At 38.3% G+C, this 27518-nt stretch overlaps 2 protein-coding genes across 2 annotated transcripts; one reads left to right on the top strand and one right to left on the bottom strand.

Moving 5' to 3' along the window:
• Positions 1-10448: 10448 nt before the first annotated feature.
• On the top strand, positions 10449-11709 carry LOC110791396 (uncharacterized). The gene has a single exon (XM_021996138.2). It carries the CDS (start codon positions 10722-10724, stop codon positions 11589-11591), a length of 870 nt encoding a protein of 289 aa, XP_021851830.1. The 5' UTR covers positions 10449-10721; the 3' UTR covers positions 11592-11709.
• Positions 11710-12984: 1275 nt separating this feature from the next.
• On the bottom strand, positions 12985-19918 carry LOC110791404 (putative leucine-rich repeat receptor-like serine/threonine-protein kinase At2g14440). The gene is made up of 9 exons (XM_021996145.2): positions 19703-19918; positions 19060-19615; positions 17451-17902; positions 16672-16807; positions 16515-16586; positions 16366-16437; positions 15923-15994; positions 13620-13691; positions 12985-13539 (listed from the first exon to the last, which is right to left on the bottom strand). Exons 1-9 carry the CDS (start codon positions 19770-19772, stop codon positions 13491-13493), a joined length of 1551 nt encoding a protein of 516 aa, XP_021851837.2. The 5' UTR covers positions 19773-19918; the 3' UTR covers positions 12985-13490.
• Positions 19919-27518: the final 7600 nt, after the last annotated feature.

Here is a 27518-nt window from a genome sequence, read left to right as displayed (position 1 = left end):
GCAGAATCTCATATGGGCCTACATATTTGGCACTTAGCTTGCCCTTTTTCCCAAATCTCATCACACCCTTGGTTGGTGATACTTTCAAGAACACTTTATCACCTACTTCAAACTCATCATCTATTCTTTTCAAATCAGCATAACTCTTTTGCCTATCCTGGGCAGCCTGAATTCTAGCCTGAATCATTTTTACATTCCTGACAGTCTCCTCAATGAATTCCGTTCCCAAAACTATATTTTCACTGAAATCATTCCAGCAGGTGGGACTTCTACACTTTCTCCCGTATAGTGCTTCAAAAGGTGTCATCTTAATGCTTGCATGGTAACTATTGTTGTATGAAAATTCAATCAAGTCTAGATGGTCTTCCCAACTACCCTTAAAATCAATAGCACAAGCCCTCAACATATCTTCCATAGTCTGGTTAGTTCTCTCAGTCTGACCATCGGTTGTAGGTAGGGATGGCAATGGGTCGGATCTGGACCGGGTCCGACAAGATCCAGACCCAGACCCGCTTTTTAAGAGGTGGATCCAGATCCGACCCAGATCCGCTGGGTCCAAAAAAATCAGATCCAGACCCAGATCCACTGGGTCTAATGGGTCTAGGGTCGGATCTGGATCCTAAATGGGTCTAAGCGTATTTTTTTTCAAAAAAAAATTTGTCCCTCATTTTTCTTATATTACGTAATTTTTTCTCCCATTTTTTGTATGTAAACGTAACGTTGCTTTAATAAAACCACTAAATATGGAATATTCGTTAATTTTGTTTATGAAAAAAAATCATATTAGCCCTGTAATACAATAAGTATTTAAAGTTTCTAATATTATTATGTATATGTCACGTCAAACAATTTTTAAATAGTTTAGTATCATAAGAACTTAATAAAGTTTAGCACGTAAAGATTGAATTATATTTAAATTTTAATATTTTATTAAAAAAAATTATATATATGGGTCTGTGGGTCGGATCTGGACCGGATCTGGATCTTTAATTCTTGGACCCGGACCCAGACCCGCCCCATTGAACAAAGACCCAGATCCGCCCCAGATCCACAGGGTCTAATTTTTTTGGACCCAGACCCTTAAAAATGGACCGGGTCCAACTGGATCTGGATCGGGTCTTGGACCCATTGCCATCCCACTTGTAGGGTGGAAAGCTGTGCTCATTTTTAATGTTGTCCCAAGGTTCAACTGGACCTTTTGCCAAAATTTCGAGAGGAATCTTGAATCACGGTCTGAAATAATATTGGTTGGAACCCCATGCAACCTCACTACATGCTTAATGTAAGTCTTTGCAAGCTGTTTCTTTTTCCATGTCTCTTTAATCGGAATAAACACGGCTGATTTTGTTAGACGGTCCACAATCACCTAAATAGTATCATTTCCGTTCTTTGACCTAGGCAAGGCAGTAACAAAATCCATAGAAATCGAATCCCACTTCCATCCCGGCACTTCTAAAGATTGAACTTTCCCATGGGTCTTTTGTGGTCTATTTTGACTTTCTGACAGGTTAGGCATCTAGACACAAATTCAGCAACTTCCCACTTCATATTGGACCACCAATAGATCTGCTTAAGGTCTTTGTACAACTTGTCACCCCCAGGGTGCACAGAATATGGAGTATTATGCCCCTCATTCATAAGACGTCTCTTGAGTTCTTCACACTTCTGCGGTACACACCATCTCCCTTTGAACCTCAAACTACCATCATCATGGATCTTGAAATCTACTTCTTTCCCTTGCCCCATCCTTTCTTTGACCTTCTCTAAGTATTCATCCCCAACTTGACTTTCTTTAATCTCTTCGAATATGGACAACCCCAATGATAATGCACTCAGTCTTCCTTTGGTCTCCCCAGGATTTACTATTTCCAGGCTAAGTCTCTGCATATCTCGACACACTCTTCAGGAACTACCAAGACATTCATACTATGGCTCGATTTCCTACTCAATGCATCGACAACCACATTTTCTTTCCCCTCATGGTACTGAATGTTCAAATCATAATCCTTGATCAACTCTAACCATCTTCTTTGTCTCATGTTGAGGTCTTTCTAGGTGAAAATGTATTTTAGGCTTTTGTGGTCTGTAAAGATCTTATATGTTGCCCCATAGAGGTAATGTCTCCAAATTTTCAAAGCAAAAACAATAACAGCTAACTCTAAGTCATGGGTAGGGTAATTAGCCTTATAAGGTTTCAATTGATGCGACAACAGGTGCGGAGGTCAAACGCTCTTTTAAAATCTGGAAAGCTTCCTCACACTTCTCACTTCAATTGAATTTCGATTCCTTTTTCAACAAGTTGGTCATTGGTTTTGCTTTCTTCCAAAAGTCTTTCACAACCTCCTATAATGGTCACCTAGGCCTAGATAACTTCATATATCGGACGCGTTCTTTGGAGTAGGTCACACACTCACATCTTGAATCTTAGAAGGATCTACAGATACTCCTTCTGCTCACTTTTCCTTTTTACCGAACCTCATCACGCCTTTCATGGATGCACAACTTTTGGGCTTAACTCTTAGCTCTTTCACCAATTCATATAATTCCTCCCCTCTTTTCAAGACAACAATGATTTCTAACGATCCTGGACCACTCGAATCTTCTCTTAAATTTATTCCTTTACTTAACGTAGTTTTCAATCAATTTAGTCCTTCACCTTTCCGTCGGTGTCACTTAAACATGCACGACTTCAAGATTTGTATACTTCATTCACATAAAAATAAATTCTTTCTAAGCGTCTCCAAAATAACCTTCAACTTTTTGTCATGCTCTTTCTCATTCCTTGAATAAATCAGGATATCATCAATAACATAATAACGAACTTAATTCGGAAGTCGTGGAAAATCTTATTCATCAAATCCATAATTATGGCAGGTGCATTGGTTAACCCAAAAGACATTACTCTAAACCCATAATGACAATAACGAGTCCTAATGAGGTCTTAGGCCCTTATCAGCTATCCTCAATTGGTGGTACTTCAAACACAAATCAGTCTTCGAGAACACACTCGCCCAATTCAATTGATCCAATTTGTCATCTATCCTAGGCAAGGGATACTTGTTCCTAATGGTGTTTAGCTCCTTAAATCTATGCATAATTCCATATTCTTATCTTTCTCCTTAACAAACAATACAAGAGCTCCCCACGGTGATGCACTAGGCCTAATATACCCCTTAACAAAAACAACTCTTGCAATTGGGTCTTCAACTCACTCATTTCTGGAGGTGCCATTCTATAAGGTGCCTTGGATATAGGTGCAGTTCCGGGATTTAACTCTATAGTAAACTCAAGGGCTCTAGCAGGTGGCATACCTGAAATCTCATTCGGAAATACATCCATGAATTCATTTACAATTGGAACATCCTCTATCTTCACCCCAACTTCTTTACTTACATCCTGGACACTACAGAAAAATAATTCACACCCCTTATTGACCAACTTCCTCACTTGAATCGCAGATATCACCCCAAAGTTCTTAGACTTCTCAAAACGCCTATATGATATCGATTTCCTAGTAGGGTTCCTTAGGCTCACTTTCTGAATCTCACACTCTATCCTGGCCTTGTATAAACTTAGCCAATCCATACCTAGAATCACATCTAGGTCTCCCAAACTAAATTCTATTAGATTAGATGGAAAAGTGCAATATTTTATCTTCAAAGGCAAGTTCTTAAATAATTTTGTACACCTTATGGTTACACCAGTAGGCATACTAACAGGTAGATCAATTGCCTCAAAATCTACTAACTTCAAACTTTTAACAATAGAGGAAGAAATAAAAGAATAAGTTGCCCCTGAATCAAACAATGTTTTAACAGGTAAGGAGTTAATAGAGAAAGTACCCAAAACTACATCTGCAGAACGTTCAGCTTCATTTCTGCTCATTATGAACAGCTTTCCCGAAGCCTTGTTATTATTGTTGTTCCCATTGGCAGGTTTATTTTGGTTTCCCTGGTTATTTGGTTCCCCAGCAGGCTTCGAACCTTGGCTTCCCGGATGGTTAAACCCTGGTTTCCCTTGGTTACTACTCCCACTACCATTCTGCTCTCTCTTCTGCTTTGTAAAGCACTCAAACTCCCTATGCCCCTTTTTATGACAGTAGTTGCAATTTACCAATTCCCCCTTACAGTCCTTCCCATGGTGGTTGTTATTGCACCTCCTGCAGTGGTACACTCTGTCAGTTTGGTTTCTGTTGTTGTGGTTATTCCCCTGGTTGTTTCTTCCCTGGAAATTACCATTCCCATTACCATTTCCATTCCCATTTCCATTTCTATTCCTTTTGAGGTTCCCTTGACATCCCCCAGCATTAAACTCTTTCCTTTTATCCCCAACAACAATATTCTTCTTGTCTCTCCTGGTCTGCAGGCCATAAAATAACCCTTTTTCTAACACCCCGACAATTCTACTTTTTCTAAAATAACCTTTTTATAAATATAACTATAGATGATTATCAAAGTATTATCGCCCGGGTGAAAACGTAATGGCTTATTCAGAATTCTGCAGCGGAAAACATAAAACTAACTTTTAGGTTTATAAATAATCAATTACATATTCAATCCCAGAAACCAATCAACGAAAATAAGGAAATGTAAATAGTACGACAAGTTTCAAGTCCAAATTAACAAACCAAGTCACTTAGCAAAACAAAACTAAATACAAGCTCTCTAATCCCGATCCCAATGATGCATCATCTTCAAACCTGTAGATGGCAACGCTTATTGATCCTTAGAGACTGCTCACTAAAATGGGTCATCACATGATCAATATGAAGGAAATATGTCCTTCACCCAAGGTGCATTAAGTCTAATACCAAGGTTCAGATTAATTGCGAACAATTAATTCAGTGAGATCAAGTGATCGGAACAGCTAGCTGGAGCAATGCTTCCGATAAGTGAGTTCTAATGGATATTGAACTCACAACTTACTCTTGACTGAACCTACAAGGTCACACCAATGACACGTAACAGATCACCGGATTAAATGAATCGGAAATTCATTTAATAGCTTTTCGGGATTTAAGTTGGAAACGTATTATACGATACGACCTTGCATCGGAATCGTATATCGTATCGCGAATATTCGTAAGCTAGGCGAAACGAATAAATCGTATCGTACGACGGTGATTCGTCGTATACGAAACGATAAATAAATATATCGGAAATATATTTAATCGCGAATACAAGGAGCGGCCCACGAGCCGAGTGCACGAAGCACTCGAGGCCCATGGGCGCACGCATAGGCAAGCAAGCAAAGCAACGCAGCAGCAGCGAGGCCCTTGTGGCGCGGAGCTGTGCGCGTGCATGTGGGCCGAGACCACGACACAGCAGCAGCGCGGCCCACGGCCCACTGGTTGTGCGTGTCCGTGTGTTTTGGCTTGCGGGCTTGCTAGCCGGCCTTGCCTCTTGGCTTAGTCGGTTAGTAAGGTTATGTAAATAACCTTACAACCTAATTTCCAACTTAGTACAATCACAATTCAGATTACACACAACCCTAGGAGAAAACAGAGAACCCTAATTCTCTCTGTGCCTCCATAGTGTGTTCATCCCAAAAGCAAATATCTTGATCAATTGTCTAAGCTACGATAATCAAGACGGATCTGAACGTGTCGGTGAACCAAGTAGAGGAATGACAAGTGGAGTTCTTTGTTCGTGTTCGTTGACAGATTATTGTGGAAAACACACTTCGAATGTAAGTTTGCTTAATCTGTGCTTTATACATGTTTCCTGGCTTTGGGGATTGTTCCGCACATGTTATTATGTTTAACTGTATTCCCCTACACAATAAGGCATAGCCATGATCAACATACACAAACAAAGCACGTAATCAGCAAGGCTGAGTACTACATACTAAATCAATAATAACCCTAACATGATTCTATTAAACGAACAATCCTAACATGATACTAATAAACATAAATAGGGGCAGACAAAACATGTTAATCTGACAACCACACTTGACTAGACTAGGCTGGAGTTGACTAGACTTTATAACAATAATATTATTTTAAATTGAAATAATCAATGGACCGAGTTGTCTAGCTAGAAGCTTCACTAAGGAAGACGAGGTACGGGCGCGACTCCGTAAACTCAGTGACCTGCGATATCGAGGAACTTTTGAATAAAAATAGGACAAGCTGATCAATCCGGTCCCAGAAAAGGCCATGGGCTACCACCATGAACCCCAACTCCTGTTTGTCCGTCACTTTAGACGTGCACAGTCTAAAGCTATTGCTACTCAGTTTCACTTTACATGATTTACAGATTAAAACTCTATTGTGACTCAACAATCACATAAGGCATACAATCAACATTTATTCACAACTGTTTTTATCTTGGAATTAAGTAAGTGATCACAAAGGTATCAATCAAGACTCATTCCAATTAAATCCAACCTTTCCTTTAATACTGATCAACCCCTCTATATGGGTATAAGGTTTCAACTTACTAAACAAGGTCCTAGGCCCTCATAAAGTAGCGAAAAGCTAAAAGGGAACATAAGTCATACAATCAACAACTATTCACAACTGTTTTTATCTTGGAATTAAGTAAGTGATCACAAAGGCATCAATCAAGACTCATTCCAATTAATCCAACCTTTCCTTTAATAATGATCAACCCATGTATATGGGTATAAGGTTTCAACTTACTAAACAAGGTCCATGACCCTCATGAAGTAGTTAAAAGCTAAAAGGGAACAACGATCAATCGTCCTGAATCAATGTATGTATAAAATAATCTAGTGTTCCCAACCAACATGTTTGCATCAATCATCCATACTAACATGCTATAATTCTCATAACGAAATATATGTTCAACATGTCCATCCAACAATATTAAACATGTAATTTCAACATAAGCAAGTTCACCAACAATTTCAACATGGTTTCAACAAATAACACACATTCCAAGCACACAGGTATGTACGTACCTTGTGTAAACAAACTAATAGGCCACTTTAACACTTTCAAAAGTCTCCTAAAGAGAATTCTCCGCCTAAAACAATCAACAAATAATCCCAATCAATTTCTAATCATTGGCAACCATAATAAGGAATTCTAAATGCATCTTAAACATATTTAGAACCTTCCCCAATATCAAAACTTAAACATTTGGTTTCCTAGCATCATAATTATTGAATTAGTGATTGAAATTCGTTGAAAACTTTTTGCAAACATCGTACTTTAAATTTTCAGCAATTTCATTTAAAAACTTCACCAAGGCCAATCTACGTTCCTAGTACATCGAAACAATAAATTTAATAATCCATACTCGTCCTACCATGATTTACAATCATAAAAACCTTGAATTTCATACTTTAAATAATCAAAAATCAATATTTCAATGTAATTAGATAATCTGAAAATTAAATATATTATTTGAACATACTATATAAATCTGAATGTCCAATTAACTCATAAAAATCATAAATTTATTAAATCAAAGCATAAATTAAATAAACAAAATAAAATCAAAATATTTAGTTTACTTAGGGTTTAAGAAATAACTAAGAAAGAGGGAGAGAGGAGGGCTGGCCGGCGGACAGGGCACGGCGGCGGCAGGCGGTGGCTTGCGGCGAGGGAGGACGTGGCTAGCGCAATACAAGGGCCACGATTAAGAAGCTAGCACAACAATTAACAGAAAAGAACGAAAAAAAAAGAAAAGGAAGGAAGGAAAGGAGACTACCGTGCGGCGGTGGTCGAGGTTGGGCTGACGGCGAGGGAGACTCACGAGGTCCTGGTTGCTGCGCGAAATCGAACAAGAGGAGGGAAGCAATGGTGAGGAAGGACGAAAAATCAAGAACGAAAAAAGAAAAGAAAAAAAAAAGGAGAACAAAGAAGGAGAACGAAGAAGGAGATCAAAGAAGGAGAAAGGGTTACCGGCGTTAGGACTCGCCGGTGGCTGTAGCGGCGGCTGGGACAGCGACGTGGAGAGAAAGGCAGAGGAACAACAGTGAGAGAGGGTTTGGTGTTTCAAGTGAAATAGAAAGGGAGAGGAGTTGTGTTTTGGTTTTACGTGAAGTAGAGTAATGGGTTATGGGTTTATACTATTGGGATTTCCCAAGTGGGCTAGAATTAGGATTTAGCTTTTATGATTCGAATCCAAAACTGAATAGGATCGTTTTCTAAATTCAATCGATTTTCGTAATTCAAATTCTTTTCAACTTAAAATTCTAAAATTATTTTTGATTTCGTAAATCATTAAAAATATTAAAATGTAATAAATAAATATATGTTAATTATATATTTATTTCTAAAATTCGTAAATTTTTATTTAAATATATTAAATATACGTTAAAATATATAAATAAAATGTATAAAATTACGGGGGATTACACTTACAATCACTGAACCACCACCGAACACCACTCCACAGCCACCGAAACCACCGTACAACCACCATACCACCACCCAACACCACTCTACAGCCACCGAAACTACCATACCACAACCAAAACAACCCTAATACAACCAAAATCATCTTACCCAGCACAAAAACTAAGTATCCAACCCACGAAATTGACCCTAACTACCCAAAATAAACCATAATCTCGCCGGAAAACTAGATCTAAAAAAGATGAAAATTGGAGGAGAGAGAAAGAGGGGAAGCGGCGCCAGGCAGCAGAACTGCAAGGCGGTACAAGACCGAGGGTCGCGCGAGATCTAAAATGGGTGCGGTGGGTGGGTGGGGAGGCGGTGGATTGATCCTACGGTGGAGTGGAGTTTTCGACGGCGCGATGGGTGGGAAGGCGGTGGAGTGGGCAGTACCTGAAAAGATTGAGGGAAGGGGTGGTGGGAAGAATGAGTTTCTTTTTTATTTTGTAAACCAACAACTTGTGATAATATAGGGATTACCTTTCCATTCTTTTCCAAACCCTTTCTTGATTCCGTTCCCTTTACCCCACGTGAACCAAACGACGACCCCTAAATATCTTTCAACAATTTTCGATAAGTTTCAATTAATTTGAATAACATGTAGTACCTCACTATTTTATTCAATTTCAACTATATCACTACGGAGTACGGAGTACTATATAAGCTCCAAAAAAATTTGGATACACAAATTACCGAAAAAAATAAAACAGTTTCTTGCCACAATTTTTGCAAAAAGTAAATACCAATGAGAGAAAAATATACATAACTCTTTTATAAAAATCAAGAATTTCACGTTAAAATCATACAACAAATGCTACATTGGCGAAAATTCTAAACCCTTTTCTCCTCCTGATTGGTTATGCCTAGTTTTCTTATCAAACCTTAATGAACCCCAAAAGAGTTATCCTTAAAAGAAGAAGAAAAAAAGTACATGGAAATTAAAATACCTTAATTAATAATTAATTGAGAGAATATAAACATAATGTACAAAATCTTGTAATTTACTCAATAGTTAATTACTAGTAGAGACAGGTTTTTGTTGTGAGTTCAGAGTGTGTATTAATCTTTCCTCTTGGAATCAGTGTCAAATAGGAATCTTACCATTTTCTTATTAGTTAAGTGGATCCATCATAACTCTCATTAGTCATTACCATGATTTAGGGAAAACCATTTTAATTAAATTATTATTATTACCTTTTTTTCTTTTCTTTTTCTGATAACAATTAATTAACTAACCCTGCAACACCACATAAATCTGCATGGCTAAAGTGTACTGTTTATACTGTTAAAGAGAGGTGATTTATTTTTATTTGTTTAAAAAAAATTGGAAAAAGAAAAAAAAAAAAAAAAAAAAAAAAGGAAAAGAAAGGCAGAGCATAACTTGTCTTTTATTTCTTGAATGTGTCCATATGCAGTGCTGTTCCCGTATAGTTAAACACAATCGTAGCTCATCATCTGTTTCGGCCTTACTAGACCAGTAAGTTTTTTTTAATACAAATATAACGGCTGTTTTGTATATTGGCTCCGCTTTTTTACGTTACTACGAAGTATATACTCTTGTTTCTAGGAGAGGCAAGTAAAAAAAAGAATGAAATGATATGTACTCCGTACTTCATAATAGACTAATAAGTGGTTAAAATATGATAAAATTGTGTAATTATTATAGTACAAACTTTTATATAAGGCGGTTTTACACAAAAGACCACTTTGGTGTCATATAAGTTAAGCAATGAAATCAATTAGTTAAGCACTTGAACTAATTAGTTAAGTACTGAAACCAATTAGTTAATCAATGAAACTAATTAGTAAAGCACTAGAACTAATTAGTTAAGCAATGAAACCAATTAGTTAAGCAATTAAAGTGGTCTTTCCGGTAAGGCGTTCTTACACGAAAGTTACCGTTATTATAGATAAAAGGATAAGATGATAAAATATATTTGTCAAAAATAATACTCCGTATCAAGTAAAAATGGGGTAACAAAAAAACAAACTGACACGTAGATATAATCGCACCCATGTAGGAGTATAAAAATGAATTTGGTAATAGGGGTGACTTTTAAGTGACATGGGGAGACTAAACCGAAAATGTAGTTTATTATACATCCGTTGTATACACGAGGGTCGAGACCTAAGAAAAACAGTCCTTTAAGCATGGGTTTAAAACAAAGCTAAACCAAAAAACACCCAAAAAACCTAATTACTTTCAGGTTCTCCTTTATAAACTTAGGGAAAAAAAACTACCTTCACCCACTAGTAATCAACCCCCCTTCTCCCTCTCTTCCTAATTCCTATCTCTCTCTCTCCTTCAAAAAAAAAAAAAGATCCTTTCATTTTCATTTTCCAGAAAAAAATGGTGTCTCCTGAAAGAAGTAGATCAATGGGGGAAACAACAACAATAACAATGGGGGGTCCAAGGATCTCATTTTCAGCAGATTTTATGGACGATGATAGCTTTATCTCTATAAGCCCAGGGTCTTCGTTGGACAAAGACGACGAAATCATCATCGAAAGGGAGATTGTGAAGAATGCAGCAGCTGAGTTTGAGTTTTTATCAGGTAAAAACAGTTTAGATGCTGGGCATTCAACAATGTTGACAGCAGATGAACTCTTCTTCGAAGGGAAACTCTTACCTTACTGGCAAATCAACCATGCAGCTGAGAAGCTTACTAAACTCAACCTCAAATCTTCAACACCAGAAGATAAAGACAACGGCAACAACAACAACAATAATAACAACAATACGAAAGTGAAAGCGCATAATGCAAGAGATCAACAACAGAACGGGAGTGGTATTATGTTAGGGAGAGACCAACAAGAGCCAAGGATATGGTTTGTAGATGATGACCCATCACCAAGACCACCTAAGTGTACTGTTTTATGGAAAGAGTTGCTAAGATTGAAGAAGTCAAGGTCTTCGACTTTATCGCCTTCCTCGTCTTCATCGTCGTCATCGTCATCTTCAAGTTCATTAGGAGATGCAGCAGCAATGGAGGAGAAAGAGAAAGACAAAGACAAAGACAAAGACAAAGACAAAGACAAAGAAGCAGGATTAAGTACTAGAGAGAAACACATTAAAAGGATCAAAAAAGGTTTAGAAAGAACTAGATCAGCAAGTATGAGAATTAGGCCTATGGTAAATGTACCCATTTGTACTCAGAGTGGTAAGTCCACCTCCTTACCTCCTCTTTTTCCTCTCAAGAAAAACAAGATTGATAGGTAAAAAAAAAACTTGATTTTATTTTTGTTAATTTTTTTTAGTTTTTATTTATGGTTTTTTGGGGTTTAATTAGTTTTCAATCAGCTTGTGAATCTGTAGGATTCTTGATTGATTATGTTGATCAACTGTCTTATTTGTTTTCTCTTTTTCTTTCTGACCCCCCTCAATCTGAATTCCACCCCTTTTTTCTCCTTTTTTTTGGAGGTATATTATATATTTTCCACCTTTTAATTGATGGATTTTCAGGAAATTTGGTTTTAGTGGATCTGATATCAGTGACTGAATCACTAGCTACCATGTACAAACCTGACATTGTCTATGTGTGTTGGATGGTATTCACAATTAATGTGGTATTAATTACTAATGCCATCCATTCACTGCAACTGCATTACTGCATTAGATGAGCTTGACCACAGAGGTCCTAAAGAATATGGAAATCTCAGGGTTCCTTTTTTTTATTTTTTTGAATTCCTATCTAGTCTCCCCTCTTGCCAATATTTGGAGCGAAAAGTAGGAGACCGAGTTTTACCAAATGTTTTTCGCCTTGGGGGTTGTTTGGTTGACCCTGCGAGTACCAATCCTTGTAAGAAACCGGAATAGAGAGTAGGCTGTAGAAATCGGGTTGTTCGGGTTCTGATAAAATCCTTCAGGTTGTACTCCGTAACAATTAGCTATACAAGTCATCCACCCCCACCCCCAACGCACTCCAGTCGATCAACCCTGCTAAAATGTAAAAATGGCAACAATCTCAGTTGTCAAATATCTCCTGAAAAAAGATAGAGCCCATACTGAGAATGTCAATGATTGAACAAAAGCAAGAAACATTGTTGCTTGCAAAGTCTGACCACTTAAATAGAGATAAGAGGGGAAGAGAGGTTGCAGTGTGAACTGTAAAGTGTATGTTTCCTGTTTCCAGTTTCCTTATGGAGACAAGGCAGAAGCAGGGTGCACCAAAAGTAACTCAATTCTTATTCTGCTTATTTTCCCTCACTCCAATAATCCAACTCTCCCTAAATGCTTCTGTTTATCCATCTAACACAATCAAATAATGTACACTGCTCGTTTTGTTTGAAATACCAAAACTGTTTGGTTGAACAGAGGAGTAGACTTCCGGACTAACCTTCAACCGAAGAGAAGTTGAGCTTCTAATCAAGTTGCAGAAATCTTTATCAACTAACAAACCACATAGTCTACCAATCAAGTTGCCACCAAATCTTGCAATCAAGCTGCACAAGTACAATATTATTCGATATCATGCTTCTCAAGAACAACTCAGCAAGGACTGGAGAAAAAGCTTCATTTCTTTTCATTTACTTTGGCATTGCATAAAATAGATCAATACTGAATTAATGATAGTTTAAGAGCAAAACAGGATGTTCAAAGCAAAGCAACTAGCTAGTGCGACGAAAATGATCTGTTTGGTTCATTTGTAACAAACAGAAGATGTGAATACTTACAAAGTTACAGCAAACAAGTGTTACATTTACAGTATTTAAGTTCTATCCGAAAATAGTGAAACAGCAAACAGGAAAAAAAAAAAATAGAATACAAACAAAACCAAGTTTTTCCTCCTTTTCCTTCCCCTCTACTGGGGAAAGGGGACCATATACAGCTAAACAAAGTCAGAAGCACCTCTCAGAAAATAATCTGTACAACAAAATGACAGCCTGACTTTCAGGCTGCATAGGGGAGCTTGATTAATTATACCAAGTAGATCAAAGTGTTCAAACACAGAAGCTTTTACTCAGATTCAGACAACTACGGAGTAGTTCTGAAGCGAAGAGCAGAAAATACCAAGAAGTTCCCAGCTGTATTTGAAGTTGCCAAAAAAAATGAATCAAATACCGATTTCATATCGTAGTGACAGCCATGTAATCTTCAGTAATCGTGGATCAGGAAGGATCATGTATTTTGTCCAGCCGATTGTGAGAAACTATTACCGGGAGTGAACCTAGAAAACGGATATAAGATTGTTAGATTGAGAAATGAATGCACCTCAAGTAATATGGATACAAGGGTTTTCATACTTACGTAAAGCGCAACCCCGGTTTTTGAAGAAGGTTACTAGGAACAGTTCCATTTAGATTATTGTTTTCTAGATGCCTGCAAAATATAAGCATTATGTCATTATCACATAAGAGAGGGAGAATTATTAGACTTGCCACTATGATTCAAAGAGCCTTCAGAATTTGAGCTCCTTTGATTAAGTTTAATCCACACATCTTCATTGAAGAAGAACAAGGTCAATATGTCACTATTGAATATCTAGCCACCCCAATACTCATATTACTTCTTGCATCCTAGTACTAACTCGGACTTTTTACCAATCTAACAAACTAACATCTCCCATATGGACCTTATGATTGTAACAAGGTTGATTAAGATGAATGTCTAAAAGAGTGTACGTAAGTCAAGTGGTGAAACAAAGAATAACAAAGAGCACATTAAAGCCTTTGCGAAGAAGAGAACATCAAAATGTGAACGGGTTACTAAGATGGGAAGAGGAATCATGCTAGAGATGCCCAAAAATAATTCGATCAAAAAATCTGAAAACAAATAATACGTTGCAGTGGTTTGGTTCAAATAAATATGCTGATATATACTACTGAAAAACAGGCATGTCTCAAGCAGTCATTCTCTTCTACAATAGTGGCCCAAGCTGGAAATTTGATTGCAAAAGCATCACTATACGAGAAAGGATATCCCAATTGTCTGTTAAGAGAGTGAACCAAATTCCATTTGCACTATGCCTAATTAGCAAATTTGCCTTCTAATAAGAGTCATTTAGAACCTCAGAAATAACTTGAAGATTTGATGATTCGACAAACATATGAAGATGCTTAATTTAGTGATACTGTACTTCTTTAAGATTTGACAAGACACTAGGTGAACCATATTCCCATATAGTACTATGTCCGTTGGAGGCCTTTTTTTGTACTTCGTTCTTTGCACTTGAACTTCCCTTTACAAAACTTATTAGCCTTTACTCCCTCCGTCCCTTAATACTTGCACCGCTTTCCTGTTCGGGCCGTCCCTTAATACTTGCACCGCTTCTATAAATGGAAATTTTTAACAATATTATATTATTTCTCACACTTACCTACTAACCCACCTACACCCCTACTCCTACACAAAATCATTTAAAAATTCACATCCCCCACAAAGTACTCCCCAACCCTTACACATTTCCCACTAACTATATTTAAAAAATACCCCACTATCAACTAACACCCATTAAATTAATAAGTCAATTCAAGTGTCTTAAACTCCGCACTGGTCAAACCGGTGTGAGTATTTAGTACTATCTTCGTTTCATAATGAACTTTACAGTTACTAATTTGCACAACTATTAAGACAAACGAGAGAAAGTGTGTGAAAGGTGGTTAAATATAGTAAAATATGGATAAAATAAGAGATAAAGTGTAAAAAGGTGGGTGGATGTAAGAAAAAAATGAATAAAGTAAGAAAAAGTGAGTGAAAAAATATAAATTATGTGGAGGTTAGGGGATAAGATGGTACATCTTAATGTCTAAAAATAATATAAAGCAAAATGTACAAAATATTACTTCCTCCGTCCCGGAATACTTGACTTGTTTTCCTTATCGGGCCGTCCCTTAATACTTGACCTGTTTCTAAAAATGGAAATATTCTAACAATATTATATTATTTCTCACTCCACCCCTATTAACCCCCTACCCCCTACTCCATACAAAAAATAATTAAAAATTCAACCCTTACTCTCCCCCAACCCCACCTCTTAACCCACCTCCCACTAACTACATTAAAATAATACTTCACTATCAACTACTACCTATTAAATTAAATAAGTCAATTCAAGTCCCTTAAACTCTGTGCCGGTCAAACCGGGTCGAGTATTCCGGGACGGAGGGAGTATGAAACAGACTAAAACGGAAAGTGTAAAAATAATTTTGAAACGGAGGTATATGAAACTTTTTTTACAAGGTGAAAAGAACAAGACCTAGTTAAGGATTTGGAAATGAGGCATGACGTAGATTTCTTGCAACAATGTCACTGCGTTATTTGGTCATCTTGTGAATGAAGGGGAAATAAAATTCACGTGTTTTTAGAAAATCCAAACAACCCTCCACCAAAATGTTAAAGACACAGTTCATTTGGTAGTTGTTCAAGCTTTCCTGATAGACTATGTCATATAAACGCTCATTTTCCACATAATATATAGATGCTCTGTCTCATAGCCGAGTTATGGCGCCACTTATAGCTCTTTCTCCCGTTATTATTAAGGAGTATAAAAAAATTGATGTGTAAGATTTGTGCATTGTAGGGATAAATTCTTCAAATGAAATAGAACTTACAGTTCACGCAAACTTCTGATTTCTCCAAGTGATGAAGGAATGGTTCCACTCAAGCGATTATTTTCCAAGCCCCTAGAAAAGACGGAACATCATATCAGAAATACAAACACTTATAAATATTGTACATACGATGTAAGAGTAGTTCCTGTAGCTGACATTACAGTATGTAAAAACTGTACTATCAATGGAGCATGCTTAAACAACCACCAAAGGATTAGTACAGCTCTGATAAACAATTTTAACCTCCCAACTCATCATCTGGAACACCATGTAACTATATTTTTTAACATAAACAGATCGAACAGTTGAACCCCATAAATGAATGGACAGTTATCTTACATAACCACACTATGGAAAACTGGACCACAACCACACACAAACATGTTAATGTTCATACTTGTACAAGCCCACCCCTTTGTATACATCAAGGGAAAAAGACTTACAAAATTTCCAGATGATTCAATTGACTAACACTAGAAGGTATAACTCCAGATAAGCTGTTATTTCCAAGCATTCTGTCAAGGGAATGAAACACAGTAATAAGTATTATCCCATGATTAACTAAAAAATATGTATAAGATCAAGCACTCACACTGTGTTCAACGCAGTCAAATTTGCAATGTCAGGCGACAAGTATCCTTGAAGACCCATATTCATCAGATTTCTGGTCAAAAAAAGAAAGAGTAAGTGCTGATGAGAATAAGTAGTCAATACGAGTCAATGTATTCTGATCTTGAATCAAAACTCACATGGAGATAATGCGAACCCGTGTACCATTAGAGCATGTAATCCCAGTCCAGGAGTACCCAGCTGGGAAACAAGGGTCACCAATCCAATCTTCTGGATGATTCAGAAGACTGCGTTTTATTGTTTCCAACACGATCACTGAGGCAAGAAACAAAATAGTTATTAGAAATTTAGAATCAACAGGAAAATCTGGAATAACAAGCTTCATCGAACGCCTCTCTACTTTTTAAGCAATCTCAGAGAAAGAAACTTTTCAATGAGGTCACGATCTCTTTATCCGATACAGTATCCACCTTTTCTGGTTATCTCAACCAGTATTATCTGAAAAACAACATGCTCAAGTAGGTTGAACCAGCATGGGAATGTTATTTACTAGCGAACTTCATGGTTAGCATGTTGTAGGGGCAATTTCATGGTACACTTTTCACCATTGTATGCTAGATAGTAGATACTCCGTATTTATCGAAATTTCTTCTCAACTGATCTGCTTAGTCTATTTCTTTCTTAATTTATTGTGAAATAAGCTCCACCTTACTAAACTTATACCTGATCTAGCTTCATGCTTTCATGCAAGTTGGGTTTCCCATGTGGTATCTCCTACTTAAATTCTTTTCAGCATTCCGAATAGTTTACCTCTTGCCTAAGGGTCAAAATTCAAGTTACCTAGTTCCACAACATTCTTAGGAGGGGACGATAAGAGAATTAGGCAACAATTATTTCTAAAAGAAGTAAAGCATGGGAAGAAAAGAAAATACATTGCTTGAAAATTTCAGAGATGTACCATCACGCACGTGGGTTCTTTTTCCAAGTGCTAAAACATTAAAAATCTCCCCGCCATTGATCAGGGGACTAGCATCTGATCCATCCATTGGTGTAAATCTTATTCTTGTTAGACCCTCTAAGGGCCACTGGGTTGCAAACACCGCCACACCAGATGAAGTCACAGTCAGGTTATGCATATATGGCACATTATTAATGCTAATGTTAAATGACCGCCCCGATGATGATGCTCGGTCATCAGCAAAATATAAAGCAATGTAGTATGTTGAGCTTGAAAGGGGTCCATCAGGCCACTGAATCTCCATAGGTCCCTCAGAAACTGTTAGGTGTGTTGCAAAGATCTGAGCGGGAGGAAGATTCCAGAACCCAGAAACAGACACATTTGGAACTTGAGCAACACCTTGCTGAGGTCCAAAAGGATTCCAGAAGCGATCAAAACGATCATCTGGTGACCTGGCATTCCAAATATATATATACAAAATTAATAAGATGAAACAGAAGTATCAGCTTTGAGTTATAGCTGATGCTTACAAGACTATGAACTCCTACTAGTATAACAAAAATAGTTCACAGATGCACTCAATAGTTCAGTATAACTAGCACTACAAAAATAAATTTTGCTGTAGTAAACATGAATAACGGAACCAGGAATCTGACTAGAGACCAGGAACTGTCAAATGGTAAAGTGGATATAAAAGATCCAAAGAAGACTCCATATATTACAGGTTTTCCACAAGAGAAGTAAAACTTGCATTTTCAAGATTCTCTTGGTGACGTATAGCGTGATTAACATGCATTTTGTTTTCATTAGCCTTTTTCTTGGTGATTCCCGGTTTCCAGATCTTTTCAATGCCAACATCTTATTTCAAATTAAATCAGTGAAGAGGCAGAACACTACCATTTACCAAAATTCTAAAGCAGCAAAAACCTGTGAGCCAAACACCAAGAACAAAGGCACAGACCAACTCAACCAAAAAATAGTCAATGGCTTCAAAGTTATGTTAGAGACACCACCAATCAACATTCACTTTTTTCTTTCGATTGATAGTTTTGAACTACGGCTTATTATAACATTACGAAGTTAACCTGTATCTAATGTGTTCTTCAGAACACGAATACACTTAACAGTCGACATCGGGTCTCCTATTCCTGATTCAATCACAAAACTAGTATTTATAGGGTAGATGAATAATGAACTAGGAATGCAACTATTGAGGAAGATTTGATTTCTGGGAAAGGGGACAATAACCACCATTCAAAAGTTGACTTTAACTCTTTAAGTGTTCTCTACTTGCATAATACTCCGTATGATTAGTAACAAAAATTCTTCAATTAGCCTTCTTTGAAAAATCAATTAACTCCAAGTCGAAAAATTTGTTCTTAAATCACTTCTAAGTCATTTTGTTATAACCAAAATAGGGAATAAAACCCTATCCCCCGCTAATTACAGTCAACAATTTTCAACCTCACAATATTTTTAATAACCTGATCCTAACCCAGAATCACACAGTCAATACCCAGACAATCAAAAACCAATAGTCAAACACAATAAAATGTACAAGTAAATGCAATGAACTTATCGAATTGCACGAAAAGAGATGAGTACTCACCGGATAAACCGTCCAGTATATCCAAAATTATTCCTGGAAACCAAGCTCAGACCAAAACTCCCGAAATCGGTTGAATTATAAACCGAGGCCTCCAACATAACAAGCTCAATAGCAGATATAAAAGGGTCAGAATCAGTAAGCTCATTAACCCCAATACAAACACTCATCGTCCTCCCGACGGCTCGAAAAATACCCTCATAATAAGTACTCATATTATGACCATAATCTTCGGTTGTATTGACCAAACCCCACAAAGTACCATCAACAATTTGATCAAAAACAGGAGGGTTTTCATAGCGGTTCCCGTTAACCCCGCCATAGAAATAAGTCGTTCTAACCATGTATCTGGCAGAACGAATAACAGGTCCAATTTGGTAACAGAATTTCATATGCGCGTTCCCCTCTTGCCCAAATGACCGAACAGTTGACAGGAGTGGCAAAACCGAGGATTCCGGCACCGTTCTGTTCTCCCCTACGGAGATATAATTCGAATCCGGTACCCATCGATGTCCGTTGTACTGAATTGGGGAAGAACCACCGCAGTTAATGTAAAATCCTGCAAAAACAGAGAAATAATCGAATAAGGCCGACAATTATTAGTCTTATTATTATTTAAAAAAAAATGAGGTGAAAGAGAGCGTACTGCGAGGAGGTTGAGAGAGGGAGAAAGGGAGGAGAGAGACGAAGACGAGGAGGAAGAGGGAAGATGACATGATAATGGTGTTGAAAAAGAGGAGAGAGAATTGTTAGGAGGAGGAAGAAGACATGGGAAGGGGTTTTGAAAAAGGGAAAGAGGGGAATGAGTCATTGTTGGAGAGGTTGGGAAGGGGGAGAAGGAAAGGAATATGAGAAAGTGAAAGTTGGTTGAGAAGGAAGGGTAATTGATTGAGGAGAGATAAATTGACTGAGTTAACAAACGCGGGAAAAATATTAATAAATACACTCCGTACCAGGTCAGATTATTAATTAAAAAAAAGGAAAATTGAAGAGTCAAAATTCGAAGGAAATATAAAAGAAAAAAGAAAAGGGAGGTGGTGGGGGGAGAGTGAGAATGTTGTCCTGTTGGAGTGTTGGGTGTTGTCGTATGCGAATATGAGTATTGTGGTGTTGTAAGAATGGAGCTGTTTGAGCGGTATAACAAAACAGTAACGTGGGGAGTGGGATGCCAACTAGGCATTTCAATTTCAACTAGTTTTTGACCTGCATCATATATGCATGAATTTTTTGATTTAAAATTTTGGTTATATTGTTTATGTAGTATGGATATTATACGATAATTTCAATGAAAGATGATTGCATTTGAAATGAGGTTGAGGGTAAGTGGGAGTTACTTCCCTTAACTTTCATAGTGGGGAGGAATAAGCGGCTATTTTGGAAGTTTGTGGCCACGTCGACCTTTCTTCTCCTTGACCTAGTATGTGCTTTCACTTGATTGAGGATGACGCTGAGTTTTGGCTCTCTGGGATTTTATTCCTTTAGGGTTCGCTCGTTCATGTGCTGACCTTGCTTATTCTTTATGAGCCTTCATATGGCAGACCATATAACTGGGCTCTAATATCGTTTTAGGTCCATTTCCTAAGCCACATATCCTCTCTAAGGGCAAGTTTTAAAATGTGTACAACAAATGGCCCCCTAATTTTATAAGGAACATCGTGAACTTATCCAAAATTATTTGAGTGAAAGGTAACTTTGTTAAGATAATTATTCATCTAATATGAGTTGGATGCCTCCTATACTTGACTTCTTAGAATATTAGTTTTTGGATTTCTAATATTGGTTTGGTTGATTTTATACCATAGATGGCCCAAATGACTCTGGCTCTTCACTGACTTCCTTGACTTTATCTCTGGTGGGGAGCTTGTGTGATCGAATTTGTGAAGAGTTGGGACTTTTCCTCAACAATCCCCCATAATTCGTGACTCTTGCAGTTTTGTTGCCTACTTGAGGCTCAAATTGACCTATCTCTCCTTCTTCATCATCTACAATGCTCCAAGGGATTATTTTTGTGGTTATGCATACGTTCCAAATGTTGCAGGCACATTCGTACTATATTACGTTTATTTCATCATTTTTCTTACGAACATAGGCTACATTGTATATTGGATGTCTTTATACAACCATATTTCTAAGGAGAATATGCGCGCATAGGTGCAAGATCAAATTAATTCTGAAAATCCCGATGCATCGACAAGTCTTAGCAAGCCACGATGATGCATCGGCGAGCATCACCAATGCAGCGAGCAAGCTGGATGCTCCCTCGTGTGCGCGTTTTCCAGCACTCTCCCAGCGGGCCCGCTGGCCTGTAAACGTTCCAAAATCGCAGTTACTGCCTTGCCCGCTGGCAAACCAGCGATCTCGCTGGATTTGGCGCCCACCCCATTCAATTTTTTTTATTTTTTATTTTTTTATTCTCCACATTCATCACCGCCTACACCCAGCCCTCCTTCGACCATCTCCCTCCAACCACCATAACCCGTCGAACACCAACATCACCACCGGCGCTGCACCGGTGGTCGGCGACACCCTAGAACGCCACCCGCTTCCTCCTGCCACCATCCCCGTCGAACCTAACCACCAACCGTCTGCCCTCCTTAACACGCACAACCATCTTCCTCTCCTCCCTTCGCAGTCCTCCCCTCGCCATCTCCCACTGCACCACGGTCGGTCGTCGACCACCACCAACCGCCCCCTTCGCTTCCCCGCCGTCGTCCCTCTCCGATAATTTTCGCCCAACCACCATCACCCACAAAACAACCTTCTACAACCGCCACCTTCTCTCACCCTTTGCCACCTTCTCGATCTCAACCTCCTACACAGAGCTTTCCACCCGCCACCAACACCTCACCGTGGTACATCGGCGCAACACCGTACCACAAACCCACCACCGTACCACAAACCCACCATCCACCAACTTCCCTCCTCTTCCCCTCTCCAATCTCCCATATTCACCATTGTTTTGTTCATGAATTTAAAACCCTAACTTTTGAAATCAATTTGGGGGTTTTTAATTCATTGTGGGCATTGGCACATTGTGTAGTATTGGTGCTCGTTTGCGGAATTCACGTGAGTTAGCCACTAAATTATGGTCTTTGTGGTGCACAAAGGATATTAAAAATTTCAATTTTTCTAAAGTTTATTCACTTGAATCATATTTTAAAAAGAAAATTGGAATTTTGATGACAATATTGGTTATTGAATTCAAATGGTTGTCGTTGTTGTGAATATTATATGAAATATTTGTTGAGATTGGTTAAAGTTCGTTGGTTGTTGAGTTTGAATTATTAGCATTGGACGAATATTGTCATTGCTTGGATTGTTTGTTGGGATTGATCGTGGAATCTTGAAGTATGCACCGTCTTGGTTGAATGGAGTATTCTAAATTGTGGTTGTTGCATCCATGAAGACTGACTCTTTGCATCGTCAGTTTGAAGCTTCTGGCCACACCGCTTCTACTGTCGACAGTCCTACCGAGTCATACTCGGCAGACAAGGCTCATCACGAGTGAGCACTTTCCATCTCTCTCCCTTGTTTGACTAATTTTGTTGCTATTTTCACAGCGAGGGCACTGTGTTTTGATTAGCTTGGGGGAGGGATATCTATCTTTATTGCTTTCTAGTATAATTTTATTGCTTTTTTAGGTGTTGTACACTTTGTACCATCCATTAGGGGTGGGAGTTTACGTGCAACGAAAAAAATGTATTGCTTTCATAGTGTTATTGTTCAAATTAGTTGCATTCTCTCTTGCACTCATATGTCTTTATACCCTGCATTATGCAATTGACTTTCAAACTATATTTGGGCTTTATTTGACTCTCTTGAGCTTCTTTTGAACTTAGTTATGATTCTGAAATTCAGTCGGTCATATTATACATTGATAACTGCTTGGCATTGTGTGAACCAAGTGAATGGTATGCGGTAATTAGATGTTGGTCTCGTGTCAAGAATAGCTAGCCAATTATCTTGTAGGTCACCTTACTATGTGTTTGTGTGATTGATGTGACTTGTTATCGTATGATTTTGGCTTGAGATTCATTAGTAGTTTAGTTGCAACTCACGCATGTCGCGTATGACAGAGGCCATTCTCTTAGGAAGCCTTCAGACGAATTTAGAAACATCAGTTCCTGCCTTTCATACCCATGTTGTAGCCTTGTACTTTTATTCTTTTAACTCCACAAAATTGATCCCTGTTATCCCCGTTGGTTACTTGTCCCGAGTCTAGCTTGGGAGAGCTTCGGTGTTTGTAATGGTTTCATTGATGTTGATTGATTTGCACACTAACCCAATAGTTCGTGGTTCGAGGCTATAGTTGGATATGTGGTTTGGAGATGGTGCATATTATTGTTGGCACCCAAGCTTGTAACAGTTATGTACTTTCGATTTCATTATTTAGTTTCATTTTTCATAAAATAAAAAAGAAAAAAAAAGAAAAAAAAAAGGAAAAAAAAGAAGAGAAAAATAAAAAAAAATATATGTTTTTCGTTTTTGTATGTAGTTTGAAAGCAGGGAAAGGGGAATGAAGAAAGATCATTGACATTATATTATGTTTTTCCCCTTGGTTATAACTTGGTTGATTGTTTGGGGTTTCATGGTTTGATGGAGTTGGATCCTCGGCATTATCACGCCGACGCATGTAGTACACCTTTGCTCCCCAAGTTGGACCTTACTCTCACTTTTTCCCAAATTATACCCTACCGACCCTTTCTTTTTACCTAACCCCATTACAAGCTTATTATAAAGACCTCTTGATCGGCATTTTGTTTTGTAATTGAATGAAAATTGTTTCTTGCTATTGTCATCTTACCCCATGTTGCATCATATATTTATATTCTACAAGGTATGCGGCGACGACTAGCTTGATTGAGAATAGTTTGTGGCTAAGCTTGGTTGTTTCAATTGTGGATCATGATGCTTTGTGGTTCTATTTGTATCCGAGCTAGATTTTTGTCTCAATAACTCTGTTCGATTATTTGCTCGAGAGTTAGGTTGGTCTTACCATGGTTTTATGAAAGTCATGTACGTCTTGTTTCTCTATCTTTGGTTTAGTGTTGCTTGGGGACAAGCAACAGTCTAGCTTGGGGGAATTTGATGAGTCATATTTGTATAGGGTATTTTAGGCGCATTTAGGTGTTAGGTTATGATACATATGACATTTACATAAATCATGCGGAAACAACCATTAACCCAGGAATCATATTATTTACACATAATCATATAGCATAATTAGATGCATACTCTTTGTTGCGTGCCCTCCCTAGCTGCGCCCGAACCGAACAAGAACAAGTCTTTTAGGACTCCAAATGTCGTCCCTCCGTAGATAGTCCACAGCACGTCCGGATCCGCCTTAAGATTGACCAACTAGAATCGCCCTTAAGGTACTAGAAAATTCGGCACTTTTATGAGCAAGATGTGTTTTAATTTTCTCTCAAAAAACTCACTTTTGAATACTTTGAAACTTGTATATAAATTATGACCCCTAGGCCTTTATTTATAGAGTTATGGAAAAGGAATCGTAATCCTAGTAGGATACGAATTAATTGGAATTAGAATCCTACATGAATTCTATTTAATTAATTTATCCAATTAGGAATAGACATTTAATCATACACTGACTCTTGCAGATTCAGGAATCACGCATGAGCACAAACTCACACACACACGGCAGCCACAAGGACTGCCCATGCGTGCGAGCTGCAGCCCACGCAGCAAGGCCCACGCATCCGTGGCCTTGGCGCGCGCTGGGCTTGTGGCGTGCGTGCTTGCTGGGCGACGGCCTGGCTTCGTGCTGGGCCTTCGTCCGGCAGGCCTCGTCCGATGCTAATTCGTACGATACGCTTCCGATTAAATTTCCATTTCCGGAATCTATTTCCGATACGAACAATATTTAATATTTCCGATTCCGGAATTAATTTCCGTTTCGAACAAATATTTAATATTTCCGTTTCCGGAATTATTTTCCGATTCCGGCAATATTTCCGATTCTGACAATATTTCCGTTTCCGGCAATATTTCCGATTCTGGTAATATTTCCATTTCCAATAATATTTTCCGATACGTACCATGTTTCCGTTTCCGGCAACATCTACGACTTGGATAATATTCATATTTCCGATACGATCCATATTTCCGTTTCCGGCAATATCATCGTTTCCGGAGTATTCATTTCTTGCCTGTGACGATCTTAGCTCCCACTGAAACCAAGATCCGTCGGTTCCGAATATTCATAGATGGAGTATTTAATGCCATTAAATACTTGATCCGTTTACGTACTATTTGTGTGACCCTACGGGTTCAGTCAAGAGTAAGCTGTGGATTAATATCATTAATTCCACTTGAACTGAAGCGGCCTCTAGCTAGGCATTCAGCTCACTTGATCTCACTGAATTATTAACTTGTTAATTAATACTGAACCGCATTTATTAGACTTAACATAGAATGCATACTTGGACCAAGGGCATTATTTCCTTCAGTCTCCCACTTGTCCTTAGGGACAAGTGTGCATTTCCTAATTCCTTTGTCGCTCGATGCTTGCTCTTGAACATAAGGTAAGAGTTGTCATCCTTATTATGTCCAGAGGTGTTCCTCGGTTTCAGAGTTCAACTGATCAAATAAACGGATAATCATAGCCTATGATTCATCCGAGCACGGCCATGCATTTCACAGTTTCTAGCTCTCCGAGTGGCCTTGTACAACTTTTAAGCATCTCATCCCTATTTATGGGAGGACAATCCCAATCTTGCGATCTTGAGATTAGACTTCGTTTGATAGGTGATTACCTGAGCGTTGCCTTTATAGCCTCCTTTTACGGTGCGACGGTTGGTCAACGTCAAAGCAACCAGTTCTCAAACAAGTAATCTCAAATCACTCAGGTATTGAGGATTTAGTGTCTAATAATTTAATGAAATTTACTTATGACAGACTTTCATCTCTTACAGTAAAGTTTCATAGGTCTTGTCCGATACTAGTCTTCCCAAAGTAAGTATCTATGCAAATGATTATGACATTGCCATGTCCACATAGTTCAAGAAACAGAACTACTAGTCATCTTGCACTCTAATCGTCTAACGTTTTCTATGCGTCCAATTTTATAGAAAACTCCAATTAGGGACCATTTTCAACCTTTGACATTCAAGTTCACTTGATAGACATTTCTTAGTCACAGGACTGGTCCTGACAGTCTATCTTGAATATATCGTCAAGTTGAAGGGACTCATCATTTAATAAACCACAAATTAAATGGAAAAATGAATTTCTTTCATTTATTGTGAATGATTAACCAATAATGTTTTACAAAGATTTAAACTCTAAAACTTTAAAACATTAAACAGAGACATCAAAGCCATTCTCCAATATGCTTGATTCCCATAGCTGCAGTGTGCGAGTTGTGCTTCGCTTGCGGCAGAGGTTTAGTTAATGGATCTGATATGTTGTCATCAGTTCCAATTTTGCTTATCTCGACTTCTTTTCTTTCAACGAACTCTCGTAGAAGGTGAAATCTACGAAGTAATGCTTGACTCTCTGGTGGTGTCTAGGCTCTTTTGCCTGTGCAATAGCTCCGTTATTATCACAATACAGGGCTATTGGTCCTTTAATGGAGGGGACTACACCAAGTTCTCCTATGAACTTCCTTAGCCATATAGCTTCCTTTGCTGCTTCATGTGCAGCAATGTACTCCGCTTCAGTTGTAGAATCCGCAATGGTGCTTTGCTTAGCACTTTTCCAGCTTACTGCTCCTCCGTTGAGGCAGAAGACAAACCCAGACTGTGATCTGAAATCATCTTTGTCGGTTTGGAAACTTGCGTCCGTATAGCCTTTAACAATTAATTCATTATCTCCACCATAGACCAGGAAGTCATCTTTGTGCCTTTTCAGGTACTTCAGAATGTTCTTGGCAGCAGTCCAATGCGCCTCTCCTGGGTCTGACTGGTATCTGCTCGTAGCACTGAGTGCGTACGCAACATCCGGGCGAGTACATATCATAGCATACATTATTGAACCAATCAATGATGCATATGGAATCCCATTCATTCGTCTACGCTCATCAAGTGTTTTTGGGCACTGAGTCTTGCTTAGAGTCATTCCATGAGACATGGGTAGGTAGCCTCGCTTGGAGTCCGCCATCTTGAACCTATCAAGCACCTTATTGATATAAGTGCTTTGACTAAGTCCAATCATCCTTTTAGATCTATCTCTGTAAATCTTGATGCCCAATATGTACTGTGCTTCTCCTAGATCCTTCATCGAAAAACATTTCCCAAGCCAAATCTTGACAGAGTTCAACATAGGAATGCATTTCCGATAAGCAATATGTCGTCGACATATAATACTAGGAAAGCAATTTTGCTCCCACTGACCTTCTTGTATACACAAGATTCGTCTGCGTTCTTGATGAAACCAAAGTCACTGACCGCTTCATCAAAACGTATATTCCAGCTCCTGGATGCCTGCTTCAATCCGTAGAT

This window comes from Spinacia oleracea, chromosome 3 (assembly GCF_020520425.1).
Source record: "Spinacia oleracea cultivar Varoflay chromosome 3, BTI_SOV_V1, whole genome shotgun sequence".
NCBI lineage: Eukaryota > Viridiplantae > Streptophyta > Magnoliopsida > Caryophyllales > Amaranthaceae > Spinacia > Spinacia oleracea.
The sequence above is the reverse complement of the archived record's forward strand: the minus strand, read 5'-3'. Positions and strand labels throughout refer to the sequence as shown.

What these genes read in the sequence shown, in the direction of transcription:
- LOC110791404 (XM_021996145.2), bottom strand. Translation starts at nt 19,772, where the DNA reads ATGTCATCTTCCCTCTTCCTCCTCGTCTTCGTCTCTCTCCTCCCTTTC. An exon ending in TATACTGGACGGTTTATCCG is followed by an intron (nt 17,903 to 19,059) that starts GTGAGTACTCAT and finishes TTGGAATGCCAG; the next exon opens with GTCACCAGATGATCGTTTTG. An exon ending in AAACCGGGGTTGCGCTTTAC is followed by an intron (nt 13,540 to 13,619) that starts GTAAGTATGAAA and finishes TCCGTTTTCTAG; the next exon opens with GTTCACTCCCGGTAATAGTT.
- LOC110791396 (XM_021996138.2), top strand. Translation starts at nt 10,722, where the DNA reads ATGGTGTCTCCTGAAAGAAGTAGATCAATGGGGGAAACAACAACAATA.